This window comes from Polyodon spathula, chromosome 5 (genome assembly GCF_017654505.1).
Source record: "Polyodon spathula isolate WHYD16114869_AA chromosome 5, ASM1765450v1, whole genome shotgun sequence".
Classification (NCBI taxonomy): domain Eukaryota; kingdom Metazoa; phylum Chordata; class Actinopteri; order Acipenseriformes; family Polyodontidae; genus Polyodon; species Polyodon spathula.
In genome coordinates, this window is record NC_054538.1 from 71566291 (window position 1) to 71579494 (window position 13204).

Consider the following 13204-nt stretch of genomic DNA (forward strand, 5'->3'; position numbering starts at 1 on the left):
CACCTTTTCCCTTAATCTGAAAACAGACAAAAATGCAGTTTCACCCTATTTGCAGGTAAGAGACTTAAGATACATAACCTTATTCTAATTAATGCTCTTCTCAAATAATACATGCTGTAAATAAAAATATAAGAAAACCCACTGGACACAAGGACCATTTTCAGACTTTTTTTTTTTTTTTTTTAAATGCCGATATACTTTAATTGAACCTTTTTTTAATAAATGTATATGCAAAGGGGATTACCCTGAGAACTTTCTAATTTCTGAGAGAAACCATACTGTCTCAATTTTTTCAATATTTCTATTTCATTTGAAATCTTTCAATTGTTAACCTTTCCCCTGAGGTGGTAATATTTCAGTCTTAGCCTCAGACAAACACTGAAATGCTCTTCACAGGACAGCACTGACATAATGGAAAAGAAAATGACCTTGAAAATGTCATTTGCTACAGTTCACCAACATCACAGCATTTAATGTTAAAACACACACAGGAAGACAAGATTGCTAGGTTATTTTTGTTACGGATGGAGCCCATCAAAAACACAAGCACACACCTGGGAACTTGGGACACACTTTCAAACGCTTCTAATTTATATATAATTATGAGAAACTTAAACTTGAGTATGATTATTTATCAGTAAATTCATGCAGCAGCAGTTTTTTTTTTTTTTTTTTTTTTAATTATTTTTTATATTGCTATAAAAGAAATAACAGCTAACTATCACCTGTTATTTAATATTCTTTTTAAAAGTCTGGACAATCATTTAAATGTGTGTGTAAAAAAAAAATAAACACTCTGGGTTTAATTTTGGCTTGAAATCACTAATCAGTGTATCCGAGAGGCAGCAGATACCAACAGATAGGACTAAATCGCCTGGCCTAGTCCTTTCTGCTGGTTAGTCCTTTCTGTTGGTACTTAATGCACCACCTGCTGGTGATGGCTTAGTATTGCATGCATTTTCTCAGTGGGTGTTACCATATAGTTACAGTACTGTATTTTAATAGCCATAGCTTTACTGACAATATATTCAAATTTGGTTAAAAAATAATAATAATAACAATAATAATAATAATAATAATTCCAAACCAAAGCCAGTGTCTGAAGGTTTACCATTTCCTTGGAATTTTCCCCCAAATCCCAAATAGATGTTTATCAATTCATTTTCAGTATTTCTGCAAATGACATGATTGAGTGTTGTTTTAAAGACATGCATTAAAGACTGCATTAAAGGATTAAACTATTGTTTTGAAGAGAATTTATACTGATGGCACCCCCATTCATGCTAATTTAAATTAGATTTGCCTGATGCTAGGGCTTGGACTGAAATGCTTTCTAGTATTTGGCCATGGAGCTTAGATCAATAGCTTGTGTCTTCCTTGTCTCTTCTTTCTTATGCATTATTAATTAGGGGCAAACATGATTTTAATTGTGTATTCTGTAGCCTTACATTATATTGTTAAGGAGATACAGTGCCGTGAAAAAGTATTTGCACCCTGCATTTTTTCTGCATTTTTGCACATTTTTCATGTTGAATTTGGTCAGACCATTTTGTGGGTTGTAGTAGTATACAGAGGGAGCCTGATCGAAAAAATGACACCAAAGTTTGGTGCTTCTTTCATTTGTTTGGTGTGCAAGGCAATCAAACATGCAATCTTCAGGTGCGAAAAAGTTATTGCCCCCCTAGTTAACTCAACCCAATAAAAGAGACAGTTAGGGTAAGCTGTTTGAATACTTTGGTTAACAATCAGGCCTGATTTGGGCCAGCCCTGCCCAATATAAATCTGACTAACTTTGGCCCTTACCATCAGAGTGAAATTATCAGCACACAGGTTCTAGGGGCACATCATGCCTTGATCAAAAGAAATTCCTGAAGACCTCCGGAAAAAAGTGTTGTTGATGTCTGGAAAGGGTTACAAAGCCATTTCTAAGGCTCTGTGGCTCCACCAAACCAGAGTCAGAGCCATATTGTCCAAATGGTGAAAGTTTGGGAGTTGACGTCCTGCCACAATCTCTCCAAGACAAGGTGTAAAATCGTCGAGGGAGTCACAAAGAACCCTAGAACAACATCCAGGGATCTGCAGGCCTCTCACCTTGGCTAAGGTCACTCATGGCAGAGTAGCAAGACGGAAACCACTGCTCACTAAGAAGAACATGAATGCTCATCTCAAGTTTGCAAAAAGCACCTGGATGATCCTCAAGAGTTCTGGAACAATGTTCTATGGACAGATGAGTCAAAAGTGGAACTTTCTGGCCAACATGTTATGTCTAGTGAAAACCAAACACTGCAATCCATAGTAAGAACCTCATACCAACGGTCAAGCATGGTGCTGGTAGTGTCATTATTTGGGGATGCTTTGCTGCATCAGGACCTGGACGACTTGCCATCATTGAAGGAACCATGAATTCTGCTCTGTATTAGAGAATTCTACAGGAGAATGTCAGGCCAGCCATCCGTGAGCTGAAGCTGAAGCGCAGCTGAGTCATGCAGCAAGACAATGATCCGAAACACACAAGTCTACATCAGAATTGTTGAAGAACAGGGAATTTAAAGTTTTGGAATGGCCTAGTCAAAGTCCAGACCTAAACCCCATTGAGATGTGGACCTGAACTAGCAGTTTATGCTCAAAAACCCCCGGTAGTTCTGCATGAAGGCGTGGGCCAAAATTCCTCCACGGTGTTGTGAGAGACTGATCAATAATTACAGGAAGCATTTGGTTGCAGTTATTGCTGCTAAAAGTGGCGTAACCAGTTATTGAGTCTAAGGGGCGATTATTTTTTCACACGGGGGCATTGGGTGTTGCATAACTTTCTTTAAAAAATAAATGAAATAAGTATCAACATTTTGTGTTATTTGTTCACTCAGGGTCCCTTTTATCTACTATTATATTTTGGTTGAAGATCTGATAACATTCAGTGTCAAAAATATGCAAAAATGCAGAAAATCAGAAAGGGGGCAAATATTTTTCCATGGTACTGTAGAAAATGTAAACTGTATTACATGACCAAGGGTTCTGAATTTTATAACTTAGGGTTAATCCCAATAAATCCTGCAGATGGCGTTAAAAAAATGATTGCGAATTGCTTATATCGTGACCCATTACCCGTATTGTCTGGGATAGACTCTAACTTAAATTAATATACTACTTAGATTTGTAATGAAAGACAAACAAACAAACAAACAAACAAACAAACATCTACTGGTATGAACTGGTGGGAGACCCCTTAGCATTAAAACAATAAAGTCACTTACCAATTGCATTATATTTTGTAAGATCTGTACATTTATTCTCTTTCACACTTTTCTTTTTTTTCTTGTCTTCATCAGAAGCGTTCGACTTGTTGTTGGCAGATGTCTTTGCTGGATCCGAAGCCAGTTTCGTGCCCTTGTCCGACGCAGGGGGCTTGTCCTGATTCTCTCGACCTGCATGTTTGGAACCGTCGGAGGGATCTGCCACGGTTGTTTCTGAACACTGTTTGATCTGCTTTCTCCTTTTTAGCCTAGAAATTTAAAAAAAAAAAAAACAGTACACAGCAGTTAGCTGGCTTTAAAACAGCTGTAGCACTGAGACATATTACACACTACTATTGGGTATTTTATAAAGTGCAGTGTCCCGAATAATAATATTAATAGTTTTAACATATTTAAGAAGGTTGTTGTCCGATATGTCAGGTTTGAAAATGCACCCCTCCATGGTTTACAATGTTTTTTTCCTGAAGCATGCTTGTTCAGGTCACAGAGATGCAAGAAGGTTTCACGAAGGGAGGGACCTTATATACCTGCAGCTAAAAATCTGAAATCACAAATTAAGGAATTTACTGTAGCTAGAAAAACAACATTATGGGTTTCTGATAAATACAGCCTACAGAATGGTTAACTGTGTAGAAACATAGTAACATATAACTAAATAATTGCTTTTTTTATTTGCTTCCCATACGGAAAGCATTTTTTTTTTTTAAATATATATTTTATATGAATGGGAAACATGTTAAATATATGAATAATATATTTATAACCTTACCATATATTTTCAACATATAAATACATGGCTCACAGATTAAATTATATTTAAAATATATTCCAAATGCACCCGATATTTTTATGTAATTTTATTTTTATGTATTTTTTATACATTAATATTTAATTTTATTTAACTGACTAAAAATATATTTTACAATATATTGTTATCAATATATATTTGCAAAAAAAATAAATAAAAAAATATTTATGTTTTTTGTCTTACATTTGTCATACATTTTTAAAAGTATGTAAAAATTTTTTATGGATTTTGTTTAAATATATTACAATATATTTATACAACAAATTGGTGTAAACATTTTAAAACTGACTTTAAACTACATATATAACTTTCCATGAAATTTATTTCAATAATAGTACGATTATACACTAGACACTGTAATCTGACTAAAAATATATATATCTATCTATCTATCTATCTATATATATATATATATATATATATATATATATATATATATATATATATATATCAGTATATATATATGGGTGTATGTACACACATGTATGTATTCATATTAAATTATATATGTAATTCTATTGAAACATGTATTTATCTTTTTAAATGTAATATTAATCAATATATTTATTATACAAAGCATGAGAACATAAGAACATCAGAAAGGTTACAAATGAAAGGAGGACATTCAGCCCATCTTGCTCGTTTTATATATGTATTTGTCATATATGAATATTGCTGGAGCAGACTCATGTAAACTAGTTGCTTGCAAAGGATGCTGGGGGTTGGAACTTTTGTGTGGAAACTGTGATTATTTGTTGATTATTGTAAATATTTGATTATTAGTGTTTTTGTGATAATTTTTCAAGTTATTGTTTTACATGTTAATGGTTCATTTGAGAGTATTTCTGTTTTGTTATTAGTCCCCGAGGTGTGTGTATCCACAGGAGTGGGGAGGTGCCTGTGTGCCTATTTGCGCTAGTGAGTAGTGAGCAGTGAGCAGTGAGCAGTGAGCAGTGAGTCACTGCTGTTGCCTGGCTCTGCCAAATAATATATCAGCTGTTATAAAAAGAGTCCAGTTGTTTCCTTTAAATCTGTGAAGGTGATTGTAAGTGACTTGCTTGTGTACAATATTGTTTGATTTTTATTACATGCCATACACAAATACATACTGTATATTAAGCATCATATTTCAAATGTATACATAATATCCTTCTCAAATGAATTTTATAGTTCAATATATTTACTTTATATTTTAAAAGCATTAAAAATATATTACACATTTATATATTTTAAATACATAAAACATTACATTTACCATATAGCTAACATTTTTCATGTCTAGAAAAGGGGCCAATTTTGGTGTATTAAAAATGTATTAAATATCTTGATAATATATTTTTATTCTTTTTAATTCAAGAATGATGTTGGGAAAATGAAAGTATCAGACATTTCAGCACGGAGAATCTGCCATGGATGAGATTTATTGTAGATGGTTTGATGAACTGTGACGGACACTCAGGGCCCAAGTGAACAATAAATTAGGCCAGAGGCCTCGTCCGTGGGTGTGCAAAGGATACCTGCATAAGGCTGGCTAGAAAAACACGAACAGTTACAGGCATCCTAGTGCCGCGGCTACGAAGTGGCTATAATCCCCCGCCCCCAAAGACGAGGCCGCCAAACGACGAATGAAAAATAATAATGATTAACGCACCCCCACCAAACCCCCTAAACTATTAAAAATATATATATAATATATATAATATTATATCCCCTCCCCCCCTATATATATAATATATATATATATATATAGATATATATATATGGCTTCTGTATGGCTTACATTTGCAAATACAGTACACTCCAATATAAGCTTACATTTTAGAGTGTCTTCATGTAGGAATCACAGAGCACTTTAAATAAAAAGAAATATACAAACACATTTTATAAAACATGCATGCTGCAATAGATAAACAAAGTCTGTACGTGAGGCACTCTGCCCTCTTATGTTGCTCCTGGGAATAGTTTCCGTAGCAACTGGAAGTAACCTTGTAGAGATTTCAAGGCAGTCAGTAGCAGATATCATTATTACTGGCCTCGAAGATTCTGTTTTTGGGCTGATGGGGTAATGGGGGTTGTCAAGTCATTTTCCACATACAGCATAGAAATCAAAAAGCATTGATTGATCCTCTAAAAGCTCAAACTGCAATGACTTCTGCTGTAGCTTAAAGTGACCATTTAAAACAGGTTTTAATTTAATTTTAAACAACGGAATTTGGTAGATTCTTTAAGCACATGTTCTCTAGCAATAGCCAAATATTAGTATTTCTTCAGGCAGCTACAGTAAGAGGTCCTGGAGGCAGTGGTGTAGTGCTATATTTAGAAGTGAGGGGTCGCTATTATCTACCTACCCCTCGTGCTCTCTCTCTCAACCCTACCATGCTGCCTCAGGCCCAATTTCCCTCATACCCTCAACAGAGTCACAGTTTATCACTAGTAGTTACAGCAGAGGTAGGCAACCTTTGGCACTTCCAATCCATTCCATTGCAGGACTTTGTTCTAAATGGCACCTTAATTATTTAATTGACCTCCAACAGGGTCAATTCAATAATTTAGGACCTGGCTGGAACAAAGTCCTGAAATGGAATGGATTGGAAGTGCCAAAGCTTTCCTTCCGCTAAGTAATGGTATATGAAAGGGCTAATAAGTGTACCAATTGATTACAAATTCAGACACTCAGATATTGAGGAATTATTGTAAAGCAACTAGACTTACAGCTACTTATATTAAAGGTAAATAAATAAATATATAAATAAATAAATACTGTACATATTTTCACAACCAGTTGCATACGCTAATACACACAATTAACATGCGGTCATTATTATTATTAATCCTATGCATAATACTCCCCCACTCCCCCTTCTCGTATATTGAATGGTTTGGTCTAGAATCATCTTCTCACTGAAAGACTGAAGTTTTGAAACAGAAGTGCGTCGGTTTGCAAAAAAAGATGTGTAAGGCCACAGGTACCCTTTATTTGTTTGTTGCGATTCAGTTTTATCTTTTAAATAAATGTTCAGCTTATTTTATGTACATTATTTCTACTATATGAGTCTAAAAATAAGAACTGTTCCAATTATTACATCTAAGTGTAAAACGCTGATACCTCAGCTCAGCGTTAATGTCGGTTCCCTTCACCTCTCTACATTATTCACACTTGTTGTTCTAGCCCAGGCACGCCATATTCAAAAGTTTTTTCATTATTTAATCGCTCAAGGATTTCTTATGGTTATTGTATTCTTTGCTTAATTATATGGGTTATACACATGTATATCTGTGTATAGGAGCAAAGCTACACTATAGCCGGTGTACTGTGATGTAATGATCAAGCAAACAATTTTATATAGCACACTTCATAATGGACAACCATCACAAAGTGCTTTACAAGATACAGTAAAAAACAATGCATTATACATTAAATGCTAGGATGTGAAAATTCTAAAATATTCCAGATGCATATGTCATATAGAATCATAAGAAGATGCAGAGAAAAATCAGAAGTAGCAAAGACACAACAGTATGTGTATATCATATAGAATCATGAGAATAAGATAATGAAAAATCAGAAGTAGAAAAGACACAACAGCTAATAACAAATATCAGGCTTAAGAGCATGGAAATCAATTTGATGAGCATGTGCGAAAGTCATGGGAAAGCTAGTGCATCAGACAACATCCCACCCTACTGTAGAACTTCTGTAAGAAGCCAATAGTGAAATACAGTATTTAGATACAGTGTTACTGATAACTGTTATTTAAAGTAAAATGGAGAATGTGGTAGACCGACTGTTAGAGAATCCATTTAGAACGCTGGAGTACATGGAGAAGGTTTCCATAAAGGTGAGGTAGGCCTCAGCCTAAACTAAACGCAGTACGAGAAGATTCTGGAAAGAGTAGGTTATTTCAATGTAACTGTATGACAGAGTAGACTGGCTTACTGGCAGCGCTGTTACAAATTGGCTGTATTGTTTGGTCGTATTTACTTTTTAATATTGCTTCATCTACACATACATGAATAAAATACAGATATGCTGATTTTAACAACTTGGATCGCACAGTGAAACAACACGCCAACTCAAAGGAGCATACCAATGTACGACTCTTTGATAAGGATCGCTTAAAAACAGAGCTGCAAGTTTTTTTTTTTTATTCGGGCAGGGAGGTGCAAGGCAAGAGTGGCAACATTGCAGATCTGCTTTGGTACTACAAAGATCATGGTCTTGACAAAGCTATGCACCAGCTTTACAAGCTCATTCCTTTAGTAATGACAACAGGTGTAACTTCAGCTGGTGTGGAAAGGAGCATCTCGTGTCTCAAGAGACAAAAGTTACACCAGAAACACAATGGGACAAGAATGATTAAAGAACGTGGCGATTCTGTCTTTTGAGAAGGGAATCATGAAGGCACTGGGGAAGAATCCCAGCTGGCATGACCATGTGACTGAAGGTAAGACAACTGCTGAACTGACAGCTTTAATCTTTTTTGTCGTAAAATAGTAATTTACTGTCAAAGTCCATAGTAAATGTAATATATTGGGAATTTGGTTATCAGTCATTTTTACATACATTGATTGTTTTGAAACATATGGTGATGTGACATGCACTAAACTTGTTCTCTTTGCAAGATTGTATGTGGATTATGACAAGTATGGAAGACCATTTCCGCCAGAACACACACCCTAGTCTCATATTTTGTGAAGTGCTTTGTGATGGTGATTCACTATGAAAGGTGCTATATAAAAATAAAGATTACTATTAACATTAGGCTGTGGAAACAAAGCTTCAAGGCTCCATGATTGCTGGGATTAGACTACATTACAAATAAGGGTAACCCTGCATAAGGATTTGTTTTTACTGACTGGTCTAAAAGTTGGATCATCAATAAGTCTTTTGCTTGCAAGTAGTCATCTAAAAGGGAGCACCTAATATATAATGCCAACAGTTTTAATTATTAATCAATTACAGATCAACTGTATTAAATAATTAAATAAACCTTAATGTGTAATCTTATTTGATCTGGTACAAAAACAGGTATGTCAAACCAATGTTGATATTCCTAAAATCTTGCAGGTTGCACACTACTGGAAACCAGGCACAATGCAAAAAGTTACGCTTAATTTTCAACGGTTAGCATGGTTAAGACATTCTCACTGCAAGAAAAAAGTATTGTAATTTAACTTTACATGTTCGTCCTCCCCCGCCCCCAAATTCATAAACAATAAAATGCTTTTTGTGATTTCGTGTTTTTTGGACTTCTACAACATGCTTGGATACAGTTCAGCCCACAAATAACAACTATGAAAATATCATAGAATAAATGCGAAAAAGGTTTGAATTCATTCACTACATGAAGGAGTTAAACTAACGACTAAAACAGGAAAAACTGCTGCCAAGAAGATTTCACCATTGCCCTAGTTTAGACCGTTTATACAGGAACAGAAAAAACTAAACAAATAAAAAAAAAAAACAGTAAATAATTACAGTATTTACAACAAACCTACTGGGGAAATCAAGTAGAGTTTCATGTCTGGTCATGAACCAGCAACTAACCTGCACAGATAGCCAGGTTCACCCGTGCAAGCAGTTATACTGTAAAGCTTTTAACAACAGGGGTCACAATACAGAATGACAGTGCACAGCTACAGTTTTAGTTTCAACACAAATTAATCAAAAGACCAGAGTATTGCTTTCCCTACTGACACATCACTCAGGAGGGCTATTATTCTGTTCCATGGTGACATACAATCAAATAACCCACAGGCAATGCAACTGTTTTAAAAAGAAATGCCCTACAGCTGTATACTGCAGTGGCGTGTTTGCAGAATTTCCTCCAATGTCTGGTATTTTTTATTTAATTTTGCCATAAAAGTGACATCTAACACCATCTATCTTGAAGCAGGATGAACATGGATTTCTCAAATATTTGAATATTCTTTATGAAAATGCAAGTAATAAAACTGAACCCTTTACTATACCAAATGACATGGTTATATCAGACAGACTTACTTCACAAGTGTTTTTTTTTGTTGTTTTTTTAATGTTTTTGGTACACATATAAATTATGTTTAATACAAAAAGAGAAAAGCATCAAGGCAAAAAACTGTTTGTTGTACGATTTTCCAACTAGTAAATTGAAACAAGTTGTTATAATGAAGCAGCTTTTTTTTCTTTGCTATCTCATTTTGCAGTATACAGTATCACAAAAGCAAAACACGTAGTATACCAAGGAAAACTGTCTTTTGTTACCACCAGTTTGCCCAAAAGGAAGAAATACACAAACAAGTCCTAGTAAAATACCATCATTTTAGATACTGTAATATTTTAAAAGGAAGGCTCTCTAAATACCACAAAAACAATAGCTGGTGCCTCAGGATGTCTTATATAAAATGGTACTGCAGTACACACTTGTTTAAAATGATTCTGTCTTACTGTACATAGGCCTGTACTTGTATATTTTCTTAAGCCAAATAACCCTATATATAGTTTTACAGTACCTTAGAATTAGTTAGCTCTGACTCGTGGTTATTTGGATTACAAATGTTGATTGCAATCATACTTTACATTAAAATATACAAGTACAGGCCTATGTACAGTAAGACAAAATCATTTTAAACAAGTGTGTACTGCAGTACCATTTTATATATAGATGGCTGTGATGAGTCAAAGGGATTTCGGTCTGTGATTCAGCCTCCCGACAGTAGATGGCATCAAACCAACTCGGGACTTCCCTTACCAAGATCTCGTGACCATGGCAAAAGTCATCTTTTTGAGGGGCGGCACCTTGGTGAGGGGCGGAAGTACGAGTATGTAAATTCCAGCCACTGGAGTCAAGTGAAGGATAAGGACACTTGTCAGTTGGGGATTGGTGTTCCACTGACTACAGAGGCGGGACATTACATACTAAAGGGAACGTACTACTGTGTTCGGGGTTGGTCCAAAAGTAAAATAGGCGGAGTAACGGGTGGAGGGAGAGACTAGTTTGGTGCAGCGGGATTTTTAAAACTGAAAACACTAACATTTCTTTTGTCTTTTTTTTGTTTATGTATGGTTCGCCACGAAGACGATTAAAGACAAGTTCTCACAATCTGTTTTGGATTTCACCCCTGCACTCCTTCCCTCACACCATTTTGTTTTCTTTTGTTATTTAATTATTTTGTTGTGTATAGATAATAAAAATAAATTATTTTATTTCCGTACACATAAATTACTGTCTGGACATTCCATTTAATACACCCTCGCCTCACAATGGCCTTTTCAGTGAGCTACAGGATTGTGATTTCCATTACATGTAGATGTTAAAAACTTCATGCTGATTTGAACTAGGCTCTAGCTAAGATAAGCACCAACTAAGACGTAACTTTACAGTAAACTAATGTGATCCATCTGCATCTCCATCCATCTGCGTCTTTCCATCTGTTAATGTAGATATCCTTCTGCCTGGTGTTGATGGCTGAAGTGTAATGCTGGCTCCAGGGATCAGCTTTTTTTGCCTCCCCAGCGTAGCAGCACACACAATGGCTGTGATGCTGGCTTCGGGGATCAACCACAGTGCGGTCTCCCCAGCACATCAGCATGACAACCGTCTGGATTGAGCTAAATAGGGTACATCTTTGGGGTCTTCAAGCGGGCACCTTCTGTCCTCTGTGTTTCGTTGACTAGCCCACGACACCTCAAGAGGGCTCAACAGTGACTCTGGCGTCCCAGCATCACACTCCTCCGTCCCCCACTCAACTCAGCCAAGCTTACTTACCCATACATCAGTGCTGCTTTCTTTATATTGTGCTTGAGATCTTTCCATCTCAACCACAGCCAGTTGCTGCTCCTTTCTGGTGCTACAGATAAGTTCTTCACTGTGCGACGCAACTCTTGGCCACTGAACACGACATCTCTGAGAAACCAGGTTGTAGAGTGTGCCACAAATCCTTGACAACCCACCTCCACTGGGTAAACTCGGACTCTCCATCCTCGCTGTTCCGCTTCAGCAGCTAGTTGAGCATACCGAAGTTTCTTCCTCTCATACGCCCCATCCACAGCATCCTCCCATGGCATTGTTAACTCTACCAGATGAACAAGGCGTGCTGATCCAGACCACAAGACAATGTCTGGTGGAAGGTTAGTGGTGGCAATCTCAGTTGGAAAAATAATCCATTGGCCAACATCTGCCAGCATCTTCCAGTCTCAAGCAGCTTCCAGTTGTCCTGGGCAAGACTTGGTTTTAATACCTTTTCTTGGTGGTTGCTCTCTTGGATGGAGGAATATTGTCTTTTGTGTGTAATGCTTTGATGGAACTAGTGGCAACTTATTGCTCAGGTTACGCTCGTCTTCCAATGCTAAGGCCAAACATCACAGCACCTGGTCATGGCGCCAAGTAAATGTCCTTGGCTAAGACCCACCTTACATCCTGTCAAAATGTGCCTTAATGTTGCAGTTGAAGAACACAAAGGACATGAGGGATCCTCACCCACCCAGAGGTTTAGGTTCTGTGGTGATGGGAGAACATCATATGTTGATCTGTTGAGGAAACTAATCCTGCTCTGTTCCACTGTCCATAGGTCTTGCCAGCCGATCTTGCACTGTTCCACACTCTCCCATCTAATCCATTCTCTCTGCTTGGCCTGGGAAACGGCCTTTACACACCTGATCCTCTCCTGTTTTTGCACCTCGCTGACTACCAGCTTCCTCCGTTGAGGTGGGGTTGCCTTGTGCCATGTAGCTGAACTGAGACCAAGACCCCCTCTTCCATGATGAACTTGCCCCATAATATCACCAATTCGAAGGGCAGCCTTAGCATCATCCACAGCTTTCTTTGCCACCCATTTTCTTCCAGTTTTCAACACAGGTGCTGCCTCCCTTACGCATTTGTTGCGTGAATCTATTAATATCATTTCCAGTCGGACTTTGCCGAGCAGAGACTGGTAGCTGCAGCATTCCTTTACCATAAAGTCCCACCCTGCTGAGGCAGCGTGAAACTCCCAACCATTTCCTGACGTATGAACTGTTTTCAAGGAAATCTCATACAGTCAGTGGCCACAGCAGTCTTGGCAGTAGACCAAACTGAAAGCACCAGCGTTTCAGTTTGCCCAGTAAAGCGCTGCTGTCTATGCTCTTCAACCCTTCCACTGATCGTTGTCTAACTTCTCACACAGG

At 37.0% G+C, this 13204-nt stretch overlaps 1 protein-coding gene across 7 annotated transcripts in view; it reads right to left on the reverse strand.

Moving 5' to 3' along the window:
• LOC121316271 (nuclear receptor coactivator 7-like) overlaps positions 1-13204 on the reverse strand; it is a 49265-nt gene that overhangs the window by 25577 nt on the left and 10484 nt on the right. For all 7 annotated transcript variants that reach the window (XM_041251242.1, XM_041251241.1, XM_041251246.1 and 4 more), the window contains one exon: positions 3252-3499. In XM_041251242.1, coding sequence (XP_041107176.1) covers positions 3252-3499 — 248 coding nt within the window. The remainder of the gene's footprint in view (positions 1-3251; positions 3500-13204) is intronic.